The following is a 23,083-nucleotide window of genomic DNA, read 5'->3' as shown; positions in this document are numbered from 1 at the left end:
AATCTGCTGCGGACAGCCGAGAAGAGCCTGCCCCTTTCAAATACGCAGCGGAAAACCCGCAAAAAAATCCGCACGTGTGAACGTACCCTTAGGGTGTTTTTCAAACTGAAGCATCATCACTAGCAGTTTTCAAAAATTTCTATGGCCATTTCTCGAATTCTACACATTTACAAAACATCTAGACCAAAACTATGTTTACATTTTGTGTAGTCTATAGGGGAACCCAGCAGCAGTTACTCAATTTCCTAACAGTGCCGCCACAGGGCTATACCCAAAGTAATCAATAGGGTGTGCATGCAATGCTATTTATAGTGGTTGTCTACTCCCGCAATACAGTATTGGAAATAGTTTCTTAAAGGGGTACTCTGGTGGAATTTTTTTTATTTATTAACTGGTCCCAGAAAGTTAAACAGATTTGTAAATTACTTTGTAAGTACTCCTTCCAGTACTTTTCAGCTGCTGTGTACTACAGAGGAAGTTGTATAGGTCTTTTCTGTCTGACCACAGTGCTCTCTGCTGACACCTCTGACCATGTCAGAAACTGTCCAGAGTAGGAGCAAATCCCCATAGCAAACCTCTCCTGTTCTGGACAGTTCCTGACATGGACAGAAGTGTCAGCAGAGAGCACTGTTGTCAGACAGAAAAGAAATGCAAAAAGAAAAGAACTTCCTTTGGAGCATACAGCACCTGATAAGTACTGGAAGGATTAAGATTTTTAAATAGAAGTAATTTACAAATCTGTTTAACTTTCTGGCACCAGCTGATTAAAAAAAATGTTTTCCACCAGAGTACCCCTTTAAATTTAGAAACCCCTTAAGGATTAAATGCGATTAAAATGAATAGGCAAACCCTTTCTGTAGGACAAAACAAAAGGAAACATTTGTTGTTGAAGGCACAGCAGAGTATAAATGGGTAATATTCAGGGTGTCACAGGCAGATGTGCTGCCCATAGCATCCATAGATTATCCATAGATTACTGTCTTTATTTCCAAACTACTTTGTAAGAGGCCCTAGTACTGAGATATAAATAATGCTTTAAGACCCATTGATCATGTATTTTAAACACTTCCCATGGCTCACAAAACAAGGAGTCATGGTCTAACAGGAAAGGGGTTGGTATAAAAAATTTGACATACCAAATGTATCATATAGCCTGAGCCACTGTGATCATTTTGGAACATTCATAGACTGTAAAGTTTAATTCCATACTGTCTATGTCAGTGTTTCCAAAACAGTGTGTCTCCAGCTGTTGCAAAAATACAACTCCCAGCATGCCTGGACAGCCTTTGGCTGTCCAGGCATGCTGGGAATTGTAGTTTTGCAACAGCTGGAGGCCCATGCTTTGGCAAACACTTGTCTAAGTATGAGACAGCATTGGTAAATCTGGGCCATTGTGCTTTATGGGAAAAAAACTGTAGAATTACCACTATTTGTAGAGTACAGGTGCATGCCGCCGGGATGTCCACAAGGGTGTATAACAGGAAGCTACAAATCTTCCTGAAACACTTTGAGACAAGGAACACAAGGGAGAAAATTGCTTAACCATTTTGTGCCTATTAAATACACTTTGGCTTGGTAACAAATTGTTAAAACCATTTGGATTAAAAGGGTTATCCAGGAAAAAACTTTTTTAATAGAAGTAATTTACAAATCTGTTTAACTTTCTTGAGCCAGTTGATATAAAAAAAAAAGTTTTTTTCCTGGATAACACCTTTAAAGCTATGCAGTAAACATTTGATTTTGGTTCCATTGGGTTATGCTGAATCTGTATAAATGCATACCCCGTAGATGGTATGAGACATGTATATAGTAAACTAAGCAGACGTTTTGATACGCATAACCAGTGGGTAAAATAACACAGGTGTTTTCTTCTTTGGATTACCCCTTCTATTAGTCAGGACCCCTAAAAATGAGCTGAAAGCAGGAGTCCTGCAATGGAGACCCTATCTAGTCATATCTGAAGATATCTGACTAAACCTGCACTTGCCTAATCTTCCAATGCACAGCCTTTCACCCCTATCTGCTCCTTTAGACCCATTCTGTCAGCAAATCTCATAGATAAGCATCCAAGCATACAGTAGGGGTGTGAGCTCCCCCACTACTACTATCTCCTCACATGTCTAAACATACACAAAGCTGAACATACACTATTAAAACCAAAACATAAAAGAATAACTTGTAAAAGTAATCTAAATAACATTTACGTTTACAACGCATGTTGGCTTTGTTGTGACCTTCATTTGGAGATGTCCTGGGGGTTCCTGCATGGCTGTATTTAACATATAGGTAAATGCCATCCAGTTTAGGGTACATACTAATTTTATTTCTTTTTTTATTATTCAAATATTCTTTGTCAGTGCTTAGTTGTGGGTAATGGAGAATAAGTATGTTGTGGACGCAATTGCTAATTTTGGGTGTTTTCCCACACAGAGCCATTGGGCTGCCCCAACTGGAAATACCACCTGGCCATGTCCACCTCTGCGCAGTCTCATGGTCAGCCTGAAATACGGCTGCACTGCTTTGCACTTTATTTTCATCCCTGCCTCATTTACACTGTAGTTATCCCTTCTTATAGAGCTGTGTAATTTATGGCTTTTCACTATAGTGTTTACAGTTGTCAGCAGGGAGTTCTGTGTCTTGGTTGCCGAAGGGATACGGTATCACACTGTGAGAAAGGTTTCTTTCACTAGCACATTACCATGCATGGTAAGTGGTCAACAGCTGTCATAAAACTATTTTCACCATTTTGTTTACTAGGGTAAATATTGCTAAAACGGTTATTTGTAAATATTGACAGGGAAAAAAAAAATAATAAGAAAAGATTAAAAACAATAACGACAGTATCAACAACAAAACTCAGGTTGTCCTAGTCACGTGTCCTCTCTGTCTTCTCCAACCAGTCAAGAGAGGCCATCTGTATAAGGCTAAGTTTCCTCTTGGTTTTTTTCTGGCAGTTTTTGGAAAACTGCCACTGCAGTTTTTGAGCCACAGTCAGAAGTGGATCCATAAGGGAGGAGAAGTATAAGTCCTTCCTTTATATGTCCTATTCCTTATGAATGCATTTCTGGCTTTGGCTCAAAAACTGCAGTGGTAGTTCTCCAAAAACTGCCAGAAAAAAAATAATAAGTGGAAACTTAGCCTAACACGGATGCGCATCTGACTCTGAGTTATCAATATTGATAACTATTAGGTATATGCTGCTAAATAAACATTTTGGACTCCGATGTTTACCTCATTATCATAGACAATGATTATCCTTATTGATCATTCCTCTGTTTGGATTGGTACTTAGATGTATTTGTATGGCCACCGTTAATTGTATGGCTAGTTACAAAGTTATAACCAGGAGTAAAGTCCTGCAGGAACACATGGAAACTGTGCTCCTGCACTTTTTCCACAGCAGGAACACTGTTCCTATTAAAAGGAGTCCTGCAGGACCAGCCCTTGAGTGGAAATCTTGGGTGAATTCCCTCACTTTTTTCCTAGGACTTGACCCCTGGGTATAACTTTATGTATTGAGTTAGTACAGATACAGAACGACTCACAATTACACTCCAATACAGAGTAACTCTTCTAGTTATGGGGTGGCAGGCTGGCACAACATGGAGTATAAACTAACAGCTGCTGCTTTTATCAGAACTGATAATAAACGTAGGTTCTCCTTTACTTCCTACTTTTCTAATATACCAACCACATGGTAAAAATACATAGTTCACAGATTTGCCATAACTGTTCCTTCTGCCTGGTGCTTAAAATCCTACAGAAATCAAGACTAGTGTAAAACCTATGGAGCGTACAGCTGTCAGTGACAGCCAAGCCAAGCCTGTACACAACTTTCCTTCGGTTTTACACAATGATGAGCCATATGATCAAAGCTTCTCGCAGTCTACTGTACAAATGATAGTTATTAGTTAGCTATTACAGAGTTAAAGACACTGTTAGATTTGGACAATGAGCCTGCGCCCATCATTATGTAAGCAATGCCTGCACACCTGCATACTGGAAAGTTTCCCATTCTCGAAATGACATAGTATCCTGATCATCAACAAAAAATAGCCATTGATGCTTAAAACAATAGAAGGAAAAGTCACAATATTTCAAGATACAAATATCAAAAAAATAGATAGAGAAGTATAAAAACAACTTAATTTTCATAACTTTTTGCATTGCATTAAAATGATAAATGAGATCAAACATCGAACCACAAACAATACTTGAAATAGCATATGTAGCCCCCCATATAGGGCTGAGTCCTTTTCACTTACTTTCTTGTTGAGCTTGCAGTTGGCAGGGTCCCTGGAACTCCTCTGGTTTGCTTTGACCAGTGCTAGTAAAAATGCGTGTAAAAAAACATTCCAAGTGATGACCATCATAGCTTCAGTGCTCCAAAATCCCAGAGGATAAATGCTACCTTGCTAGCAGTGACATCCAACAATAGCTGAGAAAGTGTGCAATAAATACATAGATGGGGGGAACAAATGCATCATCCAGTCCTCAAAGTGGACATGAGCTGAAGTGGCTGTCCTTGATTCCTTTTAGGAATGAGGTAGTAAGAACACTCCCTGCCACTTGTGCCATGCTGGTTTATTTACCGCCTCTAGACAGGTTTGTTTATTTTGCAAGGATTATAATAATCTCATCAAACGTCACCCACAGCCATCCTGCACTGATATTTGGAGAAGTGTGGGGAAGGACATTCACAAGCCTAGTGTGAAATAGAAAGTTGTGGGAGGTACAGAGTACTCCTAGTCCTCCCCTCTGTTGCATTTGCTTCCATACAATTGTCCCCTCCTCAGGAGTACTTCTCCTCCCCTCTCAAGACTCAAACCCCATGTGTGTGATCTGCTGGGAATTTCGTGTATACATGTGCCAGAAGCATCTTGGAACCTTGTAGCCATCTTGCCTTGTAAACTGTACACTGGCGTCCTTCTTGTAGTCTAACCACTAGCTACAGGTAAAAGAACAGACACCGCACTGATAAGTTCTTTGAAATAGCTGTCTAGCTGAAGGGCATTCTACTGCTGTCAAATATTCAAGTCATTACAGAACTCATGTAGGAAGATTAGGAGCTTTTCCCTACTGAACAGGCCTCTCGCTGATCTCTTAAATTCGAATGTTTCCGACAATAATTCAAGATCCAATTAATGTATTCAATTATTATTGTACGTATATAATTGTCCTCTGTTGTGATGTAATATTATCACAAATGATCAGAAGATGTTAATCTTTATATTAGAATATTCTTCCTAGTGTAAATCTGCTAATTGTGTATTCATATATTCCTTTATGACTGTTTATGCTAAATAATGCCTATATTAAATCTAGACATAAAAGGGTCTAAAATAAAAAGACGATCACGCCCCACTTTATTTATGTTTGTGTGTTGTTTATTCAATAGTGTTGGTTTGGTTCTTTTGATCCATTTTACAGTCTTGTTTTATAGATGTAACAGGTTTTTACTATGCAAAAAAGTGCAGGAAACTGATGATGGTCAGAGATGGGATTAAAGGAGTCTGTAGCAGGGTAGTTGAGTACATCATCCAGTAATGGTTACATATACACTGCTCTAGAGGATTGAGAAACTACTGAATAAGGTGACCGGTATGATCAGCATGATGACATCACAGTTATCTGTCATTTGCAATTTGAAAACTTCTTTTGGGGGGGGGGGGGGGCAATCAGAAACACATGTAGAGCATGCCACTTTGCATGTAACAAAAAATGTGTAGTGTGCGCACATGTGGTGCCCTTCAGTGTGAAAACCTGATGATTAACCAAGCCTTTGTTGTGCTGTAGCACTGTTTACACCACCTCCATTGTGGTTTCCCTAAAGTGGTAAATGTGGTACAAAAAAAAATATATATTCAAAAACAGGCACAAACATTTTAAAAATGTGGTGTTCAAAATGCTCAATAAATAAAATTTGGTGCAGTCTTTATCCCCTTAAGGACGGAGCCCATTTTCACCTCTAGGACGAAGCCCTTTTTTGCACATCTGACCACTGTCACTTTAAACATTAATAACTCTGGAATGCTTTTAGTTATCATTCTGATTCTGAGAAAGTTTTTTCGTGACATGTACTACTTTAACATAGTGGTAAATTTTTGTGGAAACTTGCATAATTTCTTGGTGAAAAATCCCAAAATTTGATGAAAAAATTTAAAATTTTGCATTTTTCTAACTTTGAAGCTCTCTGCTTGTAAGGAAAATGGATATTCCAAATAAATTTTTTTGGGATTCACATATACAATATGTCTACTTTATGATTGCATCATAAATTTAATGAGTTTTTACTTTTAGAAGACACCAGAGGGCTTCACAGTTCAGTAGCAATTTTCCAATTTTTCACAAAATTTTCAAACTCGCAATTTTTCAGGGACCAGTTCAGGTTTGAAGTGGATTTGAAGGGTCTTCATATTAGAAATACCCCATAAATGACCCCATTATAAAAACTGCACCCCCAAAGTATTCAAAATGACATTCAGTAAATGTTTTAACCCTTTAGGTGTTTCACAGGAAAAGCAGCAAAGTGAAGGAGAAAATTCAAAATCTTCATTTTTTACACTCGCATGCTCTTGTAGACCCAGTTTTTGAATTTTTACAAGGGGTAAAAGGAGAAAATTTATACTTATATTTGCAGCCCAATTTCTCTCGAGTAAGCACATACCTCATATGTCTATGTAAAGTGTTCGGCGGGCGCAGTAGAGGGCTCAGAAGGGAAGGAGCGACAAGGGGATTTTAGAGAGTACGTTTTTCTGAAATTGTTTTTGGGGGGCATGTCGCATTTAGGAAGCCCCTATGGTGCCAGAACAGCAAAAAAAAAACACATGGCATACCATTTTGGAAACTAGACCCCTTGAGGAACATAACAAGGAATAAAGTGAGCCTTAATACCCCACAGGTGTTTCACGACTTTTGCATATGTAAAAAAAATAATAATTTTTTCACAAAAATGTTGGTTTTAAAGGGTTAATAGCAGAAAAGACCCCCCAAAATTTGTAACCCCATCTCTTCTGAGTATGGAGGTACCCCATAAGTAGACCTGAAGTGCACTGCGGGCGAACTACAATGCTCAGAAGAGAAGGCGTCATATTTGGCTTTTTGAGAGCAAATTTTGCTCGGGGGGCATGTCGCATTTAGGAAGCCCCTATGGTGCCAGAGCAGCAAAATAACCCCCACATGGCATACCATTTTGGAAACTAGACCCCTCACAGAATATAATGAGGGGTACAGTGAGCATTTATCCCCCCAACCCCACTGGTGTCTGACAGATCTTTGGAACAGTGGGCTGTGCAAAATTTTTCATTTTCACGGACCACTGTTCCAAAGATCCGTCAGACACCTGTGGGGTGTAAATTCTCACTGCACCCCTTATTACATTCCTTGAGGGGTGTAGTTTCCAAAATGGGGTCACATGTGGGTGTTTTTTTTTTTTGCGTTTGTCAGAACCGCTGTAACAATCAGCCACCCCTGTGCAAATCACCTCAAATGTACATGGTGCACTCTCCCTTCTGGGCCTTGTTGTGCGCCCCCAGAGCACTTTGCGCCCACATATGGGGTATCTCCGTACTCGGGAGAAATTGCATTACAAATTTTGGGGGGCGTTTTCCCTTTTACCTCTTGTGAAAATGAAAAGTATAGGGCAACACCAGCATGTTAGTGGAAAAATAATTTTTTTACACTAACATGCTGGTGTAGACCCCAACTGTTCCTTTTCATAAGGGGTAAAAGCCCCCCAAAATTTGTTAGGCAATTTCTCCCGAGTACGGCGATACCCCATATGTGACCATATTATGTTGCCTTGAAATACGACAGGGCTCCAAAGTGAGAGCACCATGCGCATTTGAGGCCTGAATTAAGGACTTGCATAGGGATGGACATAGGGGTATTCTATGCCAGTGATTCCCAAACAGGGTGCCTCCAGCTGTTGCTAAACTCCCAGCATGCCTGGACAGTCAATTGCTGTCCAGAAATGCTGGGAGTTTTCGTTTTGCAACAGCTGGAGGCTCCATCTTAGAAACACTGCCATACAATACGTTTTTCATTTTTATTGGGGAAGGGGGGTGGTGGTGGGGGGGGGGGGGCAGTGTACGTGTGTATATGTAGTGTTTTACTCTTTATTTTATGTTAGTGTAGTGTTTTTAGGGTACATTGACACTGGCGGCGGATTACACTGAGTCTCCCGCTAGGAGTTTCGAGCTGCGGCGAAAAATTTCCCGCAGCTCAAATTTGTAGCGGGGAACTCACTGTAATCTGCCGCCAGTGTGAATGTAGGCTGTACATTCACACGGGAGGGGGGTCAAAACTACAACTCCCAGCATGCACTGACAGACCATGCATGCTGGGAGTTGTAGTTTTGCAACAGCTGGAGGCACACTGGCTGGAAAACCTTGAGTTTGGAAAATACTGAGTTAGGTCATAGAACCTAACTCAAGGTTTTCCAGCCAGTGTGCCTCCAGCTGTTGCAAAACTACAACTCCCAGCATGTACTGATTGCAGAAGGGCATGCTGGGAGATGTAGTTATGCAATGGCTGGAGGCACGCAAGTACAACTCCCAGCATGCCAAGACAGACTTATGCTGTTCCTGAATGCTGGGAGTTGTAGTTTTGCAAGATTTAGAAGGGTTCAAGTTGTAAATCACTGTCCAGTGGTCTCAAAACTGTGGCCCTCCAGATGTTGCAAAACTACAACTCTCAGCATGCCCAGACAGCAAACTGCTGTCTGGGCATGCTGAGAGTTGTAGTTTTGCAACATCTGGAGGGCTACAGTTTGAGACCACTTAGTGATCTACAACCTGAACCCCTCTAAATATTGCAAAACTAGAAGTCCCAGCATGCCCACACAGCAAACAGCTGTCTGGGCATGCTGGGAGTTGTAGTTTTGCAACATCTGGAGGGCCACGGTTTAGAGACCACTGTAAACTGTGGCCCTCCGGATGTTGCTAGGCAACAACTCACCTGGCAGGACCCGGAAGCCGCCGCCCCACGTGGGGGATCCCCGCATGGAGGATCGTGCTCCGGGATCCGGGATCCAGGTAGGGACCTTCGGCGCCGACCATCCCTGGACGGTTTCCCCGTTTTGCCCGGACACCGATAGGTGGGCAAAGCGGGGGAACCGAAATTTAACCCCCCCTCCCCCGGTCTGCTATCGGTCAGTCGCTCGGCCGACCAATAGCAGGGATAGGAGGGGTGGCACCTTTAGGGGGATCGAGGGTGTCTCGGACACCCCCGATCCCTCTTATTTTCCGGGTCACCGGGTCACCAGTGACCCGTATGAACCGGAATCGCGCAGATCGCAGGTCTGAATTGACCTGCGATTTGCGCGCATCGCGGTTATGGGGGGGTCTCAGGACCCCCCTCGGCGATGTGCCGGGATGCCTGCTGTTAGATAACAGCAGTCATCCCGGTCCGATCACCGCTACCGGTGACGCGGCGCTCCCGGAACCCCGCGACGTACATGTACGTCGCCGCGCGCCAAGTGACACTTCGCGGCGCCGTACATGTACGTTGCTCGTCGTGAAGGGGTTAAACAAAAAAAAAATGTGTTTTTTTACTTTTGCAAATGCCCCCCTTTGTGTACTTAGTTCATGACACTTTTTGGGTCTGCATTGTGTCTCTTAAAGATCACACAATCCTATAGGATTTTTCGTATGAACAATCATGCGAGCATCATGCGGGACTAAACTGGAAGATCACTGTGTTTATTGATGTTTTCAGCCAACCACGTCATTTTCTGTTTTGCTCCGCCAAATATGTCCAGAAAAATCTGGCTTGATCAATCATACTTTTGCCAGACATATGTCTCCCATCAGCCATTGTGAATGATCATTTGCCCAAAATTTACAAATAATGGTCAAGTTCAGCTGACCATTATCTCATGTGTATGGGCAGCCTAAGAGTTAAAGGGGTACTAAAGGGGCAAAACATCTTATCCCCTATCAAAAGTATAGGGGATAAGACGTTAAATCGCGTGGATCCCACCACTGGGGACCCCGTGATCGCCCGCGCAGCATCCCGGTCATCAAACTTCCGCTCCGTGCCTGATGATTGGTGACTACAGCGGCCGCGCCCCCTCCATTCAGGTCTATGGGAGGAGGCGTGACAGCTATGTACTAGCCATCACGCCCCCTCCCATAGACATGAATGGAGGGGGCGTGGTGTGACGTCACGAACACGGAAACTCCACCCTCCTGTGTTCCAGACTCCGCTGCTGACGGCCCGGAGATTGCGGGGGTCCCCAGCGGCAGAACCCCCACGATCTAACATATCCCCTATCCTTTTGATAGGGGATAAGTTGTTTTGCACCGGAGTACCCCTTTAAGATTTGTACTTGCGGTCCTATGTAAAACTACAGATAGTCCTATGTAAAACTACAGATTGTAAGTGCTGGAGATGGTCAGGAAGTTGAAAACAGACAAGTTGCAGGTCGGCAAGGAGGCACCCTATCAGGGAGATCCTTTGCTTTTGAAGGTCTTTTATTTTTTATTTTTTACATTTTTTTAAGCAGTTCTGTATATAAAATGTCTGGTTATCCCAGTGGTCTTCAAACTGTGGCCCTCCAGCTGTTGCAAAACTACAATTCCCAGCATGCCCAGACAGCCGTTGGCTGTCCGGGCATGTTGGGAGTTGTAGTTTTGCAACAGCTGGAGGGCCACAGTTTGAAGACTGCTGGGTTATCCAGTTTACTCCTTGTGCAGGCAGTAACTCTAGTTACAGAGAATAAAATGAGAGCATAAAATCTTCCTTTTTAGAAGGCTTACTAAGGGAACAAAAATTCATGGAGAAAAATACAGTGCATCAGCCCTGAAAGTTTTTTTTTTTTTTTTTTATCATCCTGTGTGTTCAAATTTCCCTAAACTTAGTCACATGTGATTTATACACTGTCCAGACAGGAATAGACGACCCTACTAGTTCAGACAGAAAGATCTCCAGAACCATGCCTGAAAGCTTCACCAAGTCCCACTGGTGCCTCAGGTGGTTTGACCTTTGATGGCCTCCCAGATTTAATCTACTGTAAGTACATGCTTACACCACTAGGGACAGACAGGGCAGTTCTAGGCCCCAGGCTCTTATTGTCTGTCTTTAGTGATAGTATTGAGTCATTTATAATTTAGTATTATTTGCTTTAGGCATTGTATATATAGATGTTCAGCGTGTGGTGTTTTCTTGTTTCCAGATGGACTACAAATGAAAAATTATAGCCAGAAGAACAGTATATATTTTTTTGAAACTAATGGTGAAGAGAAAGAGAAGAGAAATCATAGCTCCTTAAAATAATGGAGATTTTGTGATAATATGTATTATTTCCTTAACTTTACATTATCATCTTTTAGCAGTTCACAATATGCCAAGTAGAGAAATACTCAAATAACTTTAGTTTTTCTTATATGGGTTACATTTTAACCACAAAAGCTAGACATATAACTTATAGAATTGTTAGTCCATATGTATGCTCAGCTTGGCTGAGAGTACATTTGTGTTCAATGAGAATAGTCCAGATAATAAAGGATCTGGCCCAAATATTCCTTACCTCATTCTTTGCTGTTGAAGATATTCAGAACACCCCCATACCCATGAGATAGTTGACTGAAAATTGCAGATTATTAACACTTTGGTACCAGGACTATTTTAGGCATTGCAGCAGATCTCTCAGGTATCTAACACTATCTGAAAGCAGCAAATGATAAAGGAGGAGACACTGAGTTTGGTAATAGAAATGTATTGCATACATACCTTGATGCTTCTCTAAATGCTGCTTGGCCGCATATAGTAAAACCTTATGGCTCAGATTTATCAAACTGTGTGAGAGATTTCCCCCCAGCAACCAATCACAGCTCAGGTAACTAGCTGAGGTAAAGTGAAAGCTGAGCTGTGATTGGTTCATGTGGGAAAATCTCTCTATTTTTTCTCTCACACAGCTTGATAAATCTGGGCCTATGTCTTTTATTTATTTATTTTTCTTACTTATTGTACTTTGTAATGACACCTTTCATTTTACCAGAAAATGTACTGGAAAACATAAAAATAAATATTGTTGAAGAGAAATAAAAAAACTAAAAAAAAAAACACAATTCATTTTCAAGCAGTTCACTGTGTTGTACAATTGACCGGAATCAATGATTTGCTGAGCGGGCCTCCACTGAAGCCCATCTCTGAGGGGACCAGAGTGCCATGGACTGGTGAGCATCTGACCCTGAACAGAAGATTGCGGGGGGACCCAGTGGTTGGACAGGATAGGGGATCAGTTTTATTTCCATGCAGTACACCTTTAGAATAGCGGACAGAGAGCGATCTTCATACAGAGCGATCTCCACATTGGCTAGGTTATAGTGTTCAGTATCATGAGACAGTTTTCATTGCCAGGCCATATACACAGTAAGATTGACAGCTGTTCTCATAATAGTTAATAAATAAAATAAATATACTGGCGCAACTAAATATGAGAATAAAATAATTTTATTGATAAATATGGTTAAAAAAGTGTTACACAGTGATCCATATAAAGTGCAGCACAACTTGAATATTCTTCAGTTACGTGTTGGATAAGATTTGCGGGCTAAAAGAAAGATGAAAAAAATGGAAATATGTATAAGAATTTGTAGATAATACTGTGTGATAGAGAAAGTGTTAAACATTTTTAGTAATCCAACATCATAAGACTGACCGGTGTGTGTCAATAGTATCCTTCTAATAGTTTGTAGCATGAAGTTCCTATGGTACACAGCACATATAGGACTTTAGTTGATATGCCTGAGAAATAGCAAGGGCTTAACTCACTGTGTTCCGGATGGTCCAATGGTGAGGTAAGGTACCTGTGACCTGATGTCCTGTTATCCTGTACTTGTTACGACTCGGCTTCGGCAAGTACAGGATAACAGGACATCAGGTCACAGGTACCTTACCTCACCATTGGACCATCTGGAACACAGTGAGTTAAGCCCTTGCTATTTCTCAGGCATATCAGCTAAAGTCCTATATGTGTTGTGTACCATAGGAACTTCATGCTACAAACTATTAGGAGGATACTATTGACACACACCGGTCCTCATCCTATGGACCGAATCTAGAGATACATATGCTATAAATAGGGTGAGCCATACATTACTAATATTGCTAGCCCACAGAGCATTTGCCAACTAATAAACTAATTCTGTCCTCACTATCTTTTGCACTAGAAACAGCTGCAATACCCCACTAATGGGACCACTCAAATACTCACTGAAGATACATACAAGCAATATCTTCACCCAGGTCAGTCTTATGAGGTTGGATTACTAAAATTTTTTAACACTTTCTCTATCACACAATATTATCTACAAATTCTTATACATATTTCCATTTTTTTCATCTTTCTTTTAGCCCGCAAATCTTATCCAACACGTAATTGAAGAATATTCAAGTTGCGCTGCACTTTATATGGATCACTGTGTCACACTTTTTTAATCATATTTATCAATAAAATAATTTTATTCTCATATTTAGTTGCGCCAGTATATTTATTTTATTTATTGAGTAGTTACACATCCCGTGTGGAAAACTAGGGACCCACACTTATACAAGGCAGCAACCTGACACATAGTCATCACTATGTGTCATTGATACATATCTCCACCCACTCCCAGGTAGCGCTAGTGAGCTCACTTTTTTCTCGGTTCTCATAATAGTGTTTTACATTGTTGTAAATGGAAAATTGGCTGCAAACATGAGAGAAAAAAAACAACCATTATTTCAAATTAAGTAGCATGTCCTTTATTTACATCCAACTTTGGGTGAAAAAATTGTAAAATGGCAAAAAAAAGGATGCAAAACATTACATAATCTGCAGATTTTTTAACTATTTCATAAAAAACTTTTTTTTTTATAAAAACAGGCACATTTCTTGCAGCTACAAAAAAAATGGACGAAAAGATATTGTGAAGTTAGCCTTACGTAGCAGGCATTAGAGGGGTGGGAAGATGTGAGACCCTTAGGCTTTTATTCTGGCGGATCAGGTCCTTGGTAGGGCTCCATTTTCAACTCTATCGGCATCCTTAACATTGGCCTTCATAGTGATTTTTACAGTATGTTAATAATGGAGTCACTATATTGTGGTAATGGTAGTGATTATGGTGTGGCAGCAACAGCTTATATAGTGGCATCATTGCTAATATTGGTCTTTGTGCTGTACATTTTGTTTAGAAACAGTATGACGTTATTATTAAGTTTTGGTATAGTGGCATTATTTGATTACAATATATGTGTATAGATTATTGCCTGGGTGTGGGGGAGGCTTACATTTTTGGGCTTGATCTTTTAAAACCCTATTAATGCCCCTGTAAGGGCTAAAGATCAGTGTTGCATCTCTCTGTATCTTCAGAATTGACTGAAAATGACTGTGAATTTTGCAGAATATTTGAACATTTGGGACCCCTCTTAAAATATGGTCCATGACCTGTTTCCAACAGGCCCTATTGTTATGTTTGCTTGTATAAAGTAAACTATTCTGCAGAGTAAAATCAATTGTTCAAATGCACATCCTTACACAAGTGCCACAAACCCTATATTGTTTACAGACTTAGAGAACTACTGGTGCTCCGAATCCTCCGGTTTAGCCCTTACACTTGTAAAGTTAGGAAAATGTGAATTCCAAGAGGAAGGAAATAAGCTGAGGTGCGTAAATCCATGTAAGTAGATGATTTAATTAACTTATTTCCTCTTTACAATGGCTCCAGCATTTAACTTTACAAAAGGTAATGATTGCCTTATAATTAACCTGTTAAAGATGTGTTAAAAAGGCCATCTACTTAGTGTAAAGTAAATTGATCATCTATTAGCACATACATTTGTCGCCACTCGTCCTACTTGAGATATTTGCACAGTAATTGAACAGATCACGGGGTGTTCTATTGACTATAGTAGTTCATGCTGGGCAATATTATGCCAGTGTAATATCCTACTATTCTACCGTACAGTATTGATTCCGGTTAGGGAAGGTGGTAATGAGAAATCACACAAGAAGCCTCACTTGTCAGTGGTACAGACATACTAGAAAAATATCTGTGTACTGCACAATACTGGCATTAGGCTTATCACATTCTTATACTTGTCTTAAAAGGGACTATCTGACAGCAGAATCAAGTGATGACAGTGACCCTTATACCAGCACTGTGTCACGATTTTTCTTGCAGTATTTTTTTTTGATAACATCATTGTTTATCTGCTGAGGCTGGAGTGAACACAATGATATGCGTGTACTCTGTAGCCCTCTTTATATTCATGAGATCCGGCTCCCCCTGTCCATCTGCCATTGATTGACAGCTTTCTGCCTAAGCACAGTAAAGGGAGAACGCAGCCAGTAAGTGTCAGGGGGGCAGGGGTGCCCCCACTCATGAATACAAATCATACATAGTGCTTGGCTTGCTCAACAAGTTATAAATAGTGACTTTATGAAAACCACTCATAGAAAAAGTTGGTGACAAAGAACTGCAATCCTGCTCACTAATAGGTCAGCCGAAACAGGGTAACAGTTCCCCTTTGATCTATACCTACAGTATCTTACATAAGTAAGTGCACATGCAACAAACAAGTGAGTGATCCAGCTCACATTCCCTGATGTACGGTGCTCGGAGCGGTGCCCGGCAAGGCATCCAATATTGAAGAAAGAATGTACGGAGGGTCCAGCACTTCGTTGCAAGCAGCTTTATTGAAGATACATCACACCATAAAAATGACAGTCAGACATGTTTCGAGCGCAAGCGCTCTTCCTCCGAGGAAGAACTCACATGTGACTACAAACAAAGTGCAAATTGTATATAATCAATAAAATGATCTTTATCCGAACAATCAATAAATAATAACAAAGTGGTTAGGGGTACACCCGCACAAATGAGGCATTATGGATCGTATCTAAATGGTTATGTGGGTAATATACAATATGCACATTGTATACTCAGTGTGACTTAAAAATTATTCCCAATTTAGCCCTAGCCAGTTTATTGCTGAGATCTCAATTCATGGTAGAAAGGCCTCTTTGTGACATGCTGTCTCTACATAGTCATATTAAACTGATCTTTTTATGGCGAAGAGGGCGACCTCCGACTGTATATCCACACTGTCTATTTGTCAATATGGTACATGGTGATGCATATAATTTGTCATGTTCTCTGTTCTGTTTCTTTTGTGTATGTTATTCATGGCACTGTGCCTAGTGTTGGTTGTTTTGTACATTCTGATTTGACAAAACTTCAATAAAAAACTATGGAAAATAATGACCAATCAATAATGTAATATATTAGCTTAATAAATCTGTGTAGACACATTATGCTAGAACCCCACTTATACAGCATAGCAGTAAAAGAGGATATAGGCAGAAAAGTATACAAACACCACAAAGCTGATTTATACCATCAGGATTATATCAAGCACAGAGGCACTGTACTCCAACATATTTTTCTCCCTTTGCTTTATTAGGGGCAATGATCTTGATCGGTCTGGGCCAGCTATTTAAAGTATCCCCGTCATTATACAAAACTTTTCATGCAAGGACATGTCAAAAGTTTTGATCGGTCAAGGTCTGAGTCTTTAAACACTTACTGAGTGAAGCATGTGCCTGTGTGCTTCATTTCCCTGGTGGACATAATCTCCAACCAGTTGCAGGAGACATCTCCATTATAAGTCTCTGAAACCTGAAATTGGAAGAAAATCTAAACACTCAGACCCAAACCGATAACAACTTTGGGCATGCCCCTGCAACATGTCAAAAGTTTTGTATAATGACAGGGACACTTAAAGGGGTTATCCACCATAAGGTGATTTTAGTACATACCTGGCAGGCAGTAATGGACATACTTAGGAAGGATCTGCGCTTGTGTTGGGGCTAAATGGCTATGTTGTGAGATTACCATAATACTGTGGCTAGCTTTTTGTGAACTGGTATTTCCTGTTTGACTTTTCTTTTTTTTTTACTACAAATCCCATAATTCCATTTTCCTCCCTCCCACACATCAGCCACCCCACCCATTGAAACATAAATGAGCGGCATCCATTCAAAAGACCTGTGGTTTTCAATCAGGGTGCCCACAGCTGTTGCATTAGTTGCAGATTGATCTTTCTCCCACTAAGCAATCACTCCACCCATTGAAGCAGACAGGCTCCCTGTCATCAGCTGACTAGTGAGTCAGGTCTCGGCCGCATTGCAACCTGGGAAAAATCTGAGACAACAGTCATTTTGTATGCTGTTAAAAATAAATATTGGAGTGAAAATCACAAAAGAATTGTGAGAAAACTGTCACACACAGGTACAGACACTATATTATGAACTACACTAACTTCACAGCCCCTGTAGCATAGTCAAATAAAAAAAAAATCCTGGAATACCCCTTTAAAGTTAAATATCTCCCCTAGGACCAGCTGTGTCTGCTTGCTCAATTTACATAGACTGCTAATTTATATTACAGACATTGGCATGGTATTAAGGCCCACCTACACATAAAGAAAAGTCAACGGAATCCACCAATTTGGACAGGATTGGCCAGCTTTCTAATGTGTATGGGGTCCTCCCAACTCTTGACAGATGAAGACTATCCTGGCTCACATATCCCTTCAGGTGGGTGATGCAGCATATCTCTACTGTAACAAAGAAAGTTATTAATCTGCAGATGAAAGGCCAGAACCTAAAGACCACCACTAGATGAGGTAGGGGTGGAAAATCTTTTACTCAAAACCAGGGAAACCAAAGAAAACCAAATCTGCTATGGCATTGCTATAGGGGTTGCACCAGTCGCAACTATTATGACTGGGCCAAAAAAGGAAGGGGGCCATTGGGCCCCTGCACAATGCCAACGAGTCATTGGCATTGGGAATCTGTAGGCATCCTCTATTTAATAGGCCGATTTAATATGCTAGAACGAATGCATGAGATAGCAGCATCCTGGCACAGGTGATGTCCCATGACATTACCACATCTCACCACCTGTGCCAGGCTGCTGACTTCACAGACAAGAAGAATCCTCTATTCTTTGTGGAACTGCTTGGAAAAGGTGATTAAGGGTGTTAACAAACTGTTTAAGGACCTATTTGGAACTGACAGGTGCCCCCTTTACAAAAGCATAACATTCTTAATTTTGCTGTCATTTGACATGTTTTTCTTCCAAAAAACAAAGTGCCACACCTGTCCACAGGTTGTGAGTGTTATTACAACTCACTGAGCTGCAATACCACAGACAAACTGAGGACCAGAATGGCGTTGTTTCTGGAAGAAAGCAGCTATTCTTTTTCTAATCCTTAATAACCCTTTTAACATGTGTTTCTTTCTTTATAGGGTGTGTTGCAGACTTTGATATATGCTTGCACTGGTCTTTGGTAAAGAAGTGGACAGCTGGTTGAGAAAAGCTGTGCCTGGTGAGAAGACTGTGGCTGCAGAGAACGAGTGTACAGTGGTACACTGTATGACAGTAATGACATCTAGTGATATTTATGTGTGATATATAATGCTTTATTTTGTTTGTCTAATATGCCCGTGTGAATAAATCCTCACTTATGTGACGTAGATACAGCGGAAGGAAGAGATGTTGGTTTTGTCATAAATGGGGGAAGCCAAGCTGAACTATGACTATGGCCTACTGCAGATACGATATATTAGGAACACCCAGATGAGGAGTGAGGGTTACTTTTCTTTGAATAGCTAAGTGTTACTTAAAATAGCTAAACAATTTCTTCTAAACAAAAACCTTTACAATGGGGGACTACTATTCTGTACTAAGTGCCACACTAGAGCAATAACACTCCATTACACACAACTACACTCCTCAATCTTGTGTGGTGTCTACAGGTAGAATGTGGAAGGAATGCACACTTTGTGATGCCAGGGCAACGTTAACCTACACGTTCCAAGGATATAGCTCTCCTGGGCCAAGTGCGGGGACAATGATGACCACGATGCTAGGTTACGGAAAACTATCTTCACTTCACTTCGCCTTGCTGGGACTTGTAGTTGCTGAAACTGCAGACTTGTAATTAATGGCAGACTTATGGCAGGCATGCTTAATTAGAGACTGTGTACTGACTGATGACTATTTTCCCCCCCCGGAGCGTTGTGCTTACTGCCAGGCCTGAACTTCAGCTGAGAGATGGGGCTTTCCTGAGATTTGCGTGTCTGCAGATTTTAGATTTCCTCTCCTTAGGCCTTTTCAGACTTCTTCCCACCGTTCCTCAGCTCTTCAACTCCTAGACTCCTCACACAATACTTCAATGCCCTGCACTGAACAGCTCCTCCCCCTCTACACTATATAGGAATAATGTTGGGGGGCTCCCATTGGGGAGTAAGAGTCCCCTGAATCACTCTGCAATACTTCCTTAAGGGAACAGTAACATAATTAACTATAACATAGAAGGAAAATACACCATGGAGCAGTGGGCCCAGAACAGTGACACAAGGGATGCCTGAGGCAACATTTAGTCTACAGGACAACATCCTGTACTGGGATACCACACTTGTACATAGCAACCCTTGGAAAATTCTTAATACCATGGTAAAAGATACCTTCTACTATCTTTTCACTCATACAATTTTTCCTGATGCTATATGTACAGTAGATATCTCAATCTTTAAGACTGTGGAATCCATGCCAACTATCACAAATATACTAGACCAGCATCTTTAGAAATAGCCTTCTCTTTGGTTTTATACACCATTTTACCTTAAATAAGCGCTTAGTTTTACTTTAGCCTTTTGGCATGGAATTATCTACCAAGTTGATACTGTTTCTTATTCCCTACCCTATAGTCCCTGATGAATCCACAGATTGTGGAGGAAAACCATAGGGTACCAACTGTAGGGAGTCAATAGGGTGGTCCAACAGGTAGATTAGGGCATGGGTCATCTTTTTTAGGGTACAGACCTTTTGAAAAGGTTTACTAGGGAAAAACATGGTCCCCTTGGATGATGGCCTTATCTCAGAAGGTAACTGAACCCAGACCATTGTGGAGTGGGTGAGGCTATACTTTTATCATACCACATACCATGCAACAGTTCCAGCTATCTAGGAGTTTTTTTTTCATATAACCTGATTCCATTTGTATTGGAGCAGGGGGTCTATTTATGTCTTATCTGTTCTCCTGTTGGTCCTTGAATGAACATAATATAAATTTTTTAAGTTAGTATTATTAAATGTTACATTTTAAATGGTATATACCCTTGAATTCTGGCATAGCATTATCAACCAAACTCAAACTTTGTTCCCCTAATACCATAAAGAACATTATTTGACAATGTAGACACAGAGATTCATTGTAGAACTATGTGGATTGCAGCCAGGCAGCAGGGTTGAGGCAGAGCAGTATACCTTTCTGGGCCACTGGCCCTTGTGCTTAAGGGGGCCCCATAACACATCTGCCCATATGAGACCAGTATTTTAATTGGCAAATGGGGCCCTGTTGCAAAATTTGCAATGGGGTCCAAAGCTACAAGCTACGCCTGTGATGTCAGTTTTGGGGGTTGTTGCAGTGGATATCAGCCATACACAGGTTGTGTTTTTTTTTTTGGTCTTCACTGCATAACATCACAACAAAAACAAGCAGGTGTAAAACCCAACTGAAAGGCACAAACTTCATGAGGTTTGCTGACCCTGCTTTTGTAAACTGCAAACCAATATGACAGTCACTCTCAATGAGAGCAGCATCAGGAGTACTCACCCAGACTCCAAAGCTTATGTGCTCCCTGGGCCTGTCTCTCATTGACCTCTTGTCCCAAATAATAATATTTGCAGGTGGAGCATATTCCTCCTATATTAGAGCCTAGGAAGCAAAAGGTCTCTCTTGGTCTAGTGGCTACTTATGCATCTAAGTCTAACATGCCTGAAGAGACTCCCTCCACCTTACAACCCTGCCTGTCACTCCCAGCTTAGGCTTGGTTCACAAAGAGTTAGTTCTGTTCATCCCAACTATGCATCATCATCCTGTCAAAAAAGGGATGCCGAGGCACACAGCAGTTCCATTTACTTTAATGACACTGTCTAGCGACTACATTTAGGCCACTTCCCAACAGTAGGCGTTATTTTGCTGGACTCAATAGTGTGGTATGCTGTGCTGGATCTGTATAGATTAGTATGTCGTGAGCTCCCCCTAGTGACAGCTGTACTCTATGGCTTATTAGCTATAAGAGAAGAAGCAATGGATTGCTAACTGTATAAAATTAACAGAACCTCCATCAAATAAAAACATATTATAAAAAAATAAACACAGACTTTTAAAAGCTATTTGGATTCCATTGATAATAAAATTAAGTTGTATGGATACATGAACCCCTTAATGCCATATAAAACCATAGATGATCCTAATAAAGGGGAATTATATCAAAAAGTATAATATCTTATATTATAACTTATCCCTTATCCTCAGGAAGTGTGGGGGGGGGGGGGGGGGGAGGAGGTGGAGGGGGAGGTATCTGATCATGGGGCCTGAACTTCTCGACTTCTCTCTGGTATTAGCGATTTTGTACTCTGACAAATCCTGGCTTTTGATGCAGAAAGTGGACATTGACTGTCACGTATGGGCAGGAAAGGAGTGCACTCTATTCTTGTCTGCTCCCCTGTCCCTGCCTACTTGCGTACCTCCCCTAAATGACAGGTTCGTAACCACGAAGACAGTCCCTTCCTATATACGTGAGGGGCATAATTGTCAAAATAATAAACTACAATGACAAATACTTAGGTCCGGAACAGACAGACTGTTAGTAGGAACAGACAGACTAACAAAGAAAGACTAAACACTCACACAATAAGTCCAATATCAATTATCCGCGTCTGAAGCCAGGAGATGTCACAGTACAAAATCGCTAATACCAGAGAGAATAGTCAGAGAGAGCAGCCAAAATCTCAAAAAGCCAGATATTTCAAATACAGAAGACAGCTAGCTAGAGTACAAACTGAGCTCTATAGCAAGCACTGACTGGGAGTAGACTGCCAGCCTATATGGAGCCAGAACAGGTGCTCTAATCAAGGTCAGCTGACCAGTCAGACAGCCTGGCGTAACCTAGCCACAAAAAAACAACAAAGAACCTGTCAAACCTTTTAACCCTATAGGTTCTGATATTGACTTGTTGTGTGAGTGTGCTAGTTTTGCTTTGTTAGTCTATCTGTTCCCTACTGTTGCTTGACCTGAGTCTGTATTATTGTATTTTATTATTTTGACAATTATGTCCCTCATTTGTCATGGGAGGGACTGTCACCGTGGTTACAGATCTGTCGCCTAGGGCGGGTAAGTAAGTAAGCAGGGATAGGAGAGTGGGCAAGAATAGCGTGCACTCCTTCCCTGCCCATTCGTGACATTTTCACAGGCCACATATCTGTATTTGCTAAGATGGAAGCAATGACAGCTGTAGTAGAGCATATGCAGGGATTAACACATTTAGTACAGTCCCTTGCTGAAACGGTTCAGGCTCAGGAAGCAGCTAATGCTCAGCCAGTGGTCTGTCCTCCAGCTGTTTCGAGTGAACCAAAAATTTATCTTCCTGACCGCTTTTCTGGTGACCGAAAGAGATTGTTGTGTTAAGGGGAAGTTGTAAGCTGTATTTTCGCCTAAGACCCCAGTCAACTAGCACAGAAGTTCAGAATAAAGGTTGTCATGTCATTGCTGCAAGAGGATCCCCAGGAGTGGGCATTCTCTTTACCTTCCTCAGCTCCTGAATTAAGTTCTGTGGATGCTTTATTTTCTGCTTTGGGCCTTCTTTATGGTGAACCTGACCGAGCAACATTTGCAGAGCCTCAGCTGGTTAATCTTAAGCAGGGGTGAAGAACGGCTGAGGAGTACTGTGCTGATTTTCGGAAATGGTGTACTGTTTCTGGTTGGAATGATCTGGCCCTTAGATGTTAGTTCAGACAAGGATTATCTGTCGCCATTAAGGATATGCTGGTGAGCTATCCATCACCTGACTCCTTAGAACAGGCCATGACTTTAGCAGTATGACTTGACAGAGAGAAGTCGTGAATGGTCCGTTTCTTCTGTCTCTCACTCTCCTTCCTCCATGTTTTCCTCTTTTACTACCTCTCATGGCTCTTCTGAGGAACCCATGCAGATAGGGAGATTTTCCTCCCAGGAGAGAAGATCC

General features: G+C 41.2%; 1 protein-coding gene and 1 long non-coding RNA gene across 4 annotated transcripts in view; one reads left to right on the top strand and one right to left on the bottom strand.

The window, feature by feature from the left end:
- Positions 1–23,083, bottom strand: part of TRABD2A (TraB domain containing 2A) — a 157,199-nt gene that overhangs the window by 72,430 nt on the left and 61,686 nt on the right. The window contains exon 1 of one of the 2 annotated variants that reach the window (XM_056518238.1): positions 4,266–4,661. The exons of the other annotated variant lie outside the window; for it this stretch is intronic. Within the exon in view, the coding sequence (XP_056374213.1) occupies positions 4,266–4,373 (108 nt within the window). The 5' untranslated portion in view covers positions 4,374–4,661. Of the gene's footprint in view, positions 1–4,265; positions 4,662–23,083 lie in introns of those variants that run through there. 2 annotated transcript variants of the gene reach the window in all.
- Positions 11,980–23,083, top strand: part of LOC130271282 (uncharacterized) — a 39,726-nt gene continuing 28,622 nt past the window's right edge. Inside the window, exons 1-4 of one of the 2 annotated variants that reach the window (XR_008843562.1) lie at positions 11,980–12,179; positions 14,553–14,663; positions 17,436–17,584; positions 18,299–18,378. This is a non-coding gene — a long non-coding RNA (uncharacterized LOC130271282). Of the gene's footprint in view, positions 12,180–14,552; positions 14,664–17,435; positions 17,585–18,298; positions 18,529–23,083 lie in introns of those variants that run through there. The other variant, XR_008843561.1, reaches the window with a different exon arrangement.

Source organism: Hyla sarda, chromosome 1, assembly GCF_029499605.1.
Source record: "Hyla sarda isolate aHylSar1 chromosome 1, aHylSar1.hap1, whole genome shotgun sequence".
NCBI classification, from domain to species: Eukaryota; Metazoa; Chordata; class Amphibia; order Anura; family Hylidae; genus Hyla; species Hyla sarda.
This window is presented reverse-complemented; position numbering and strand designations above follow the sequence as displayed.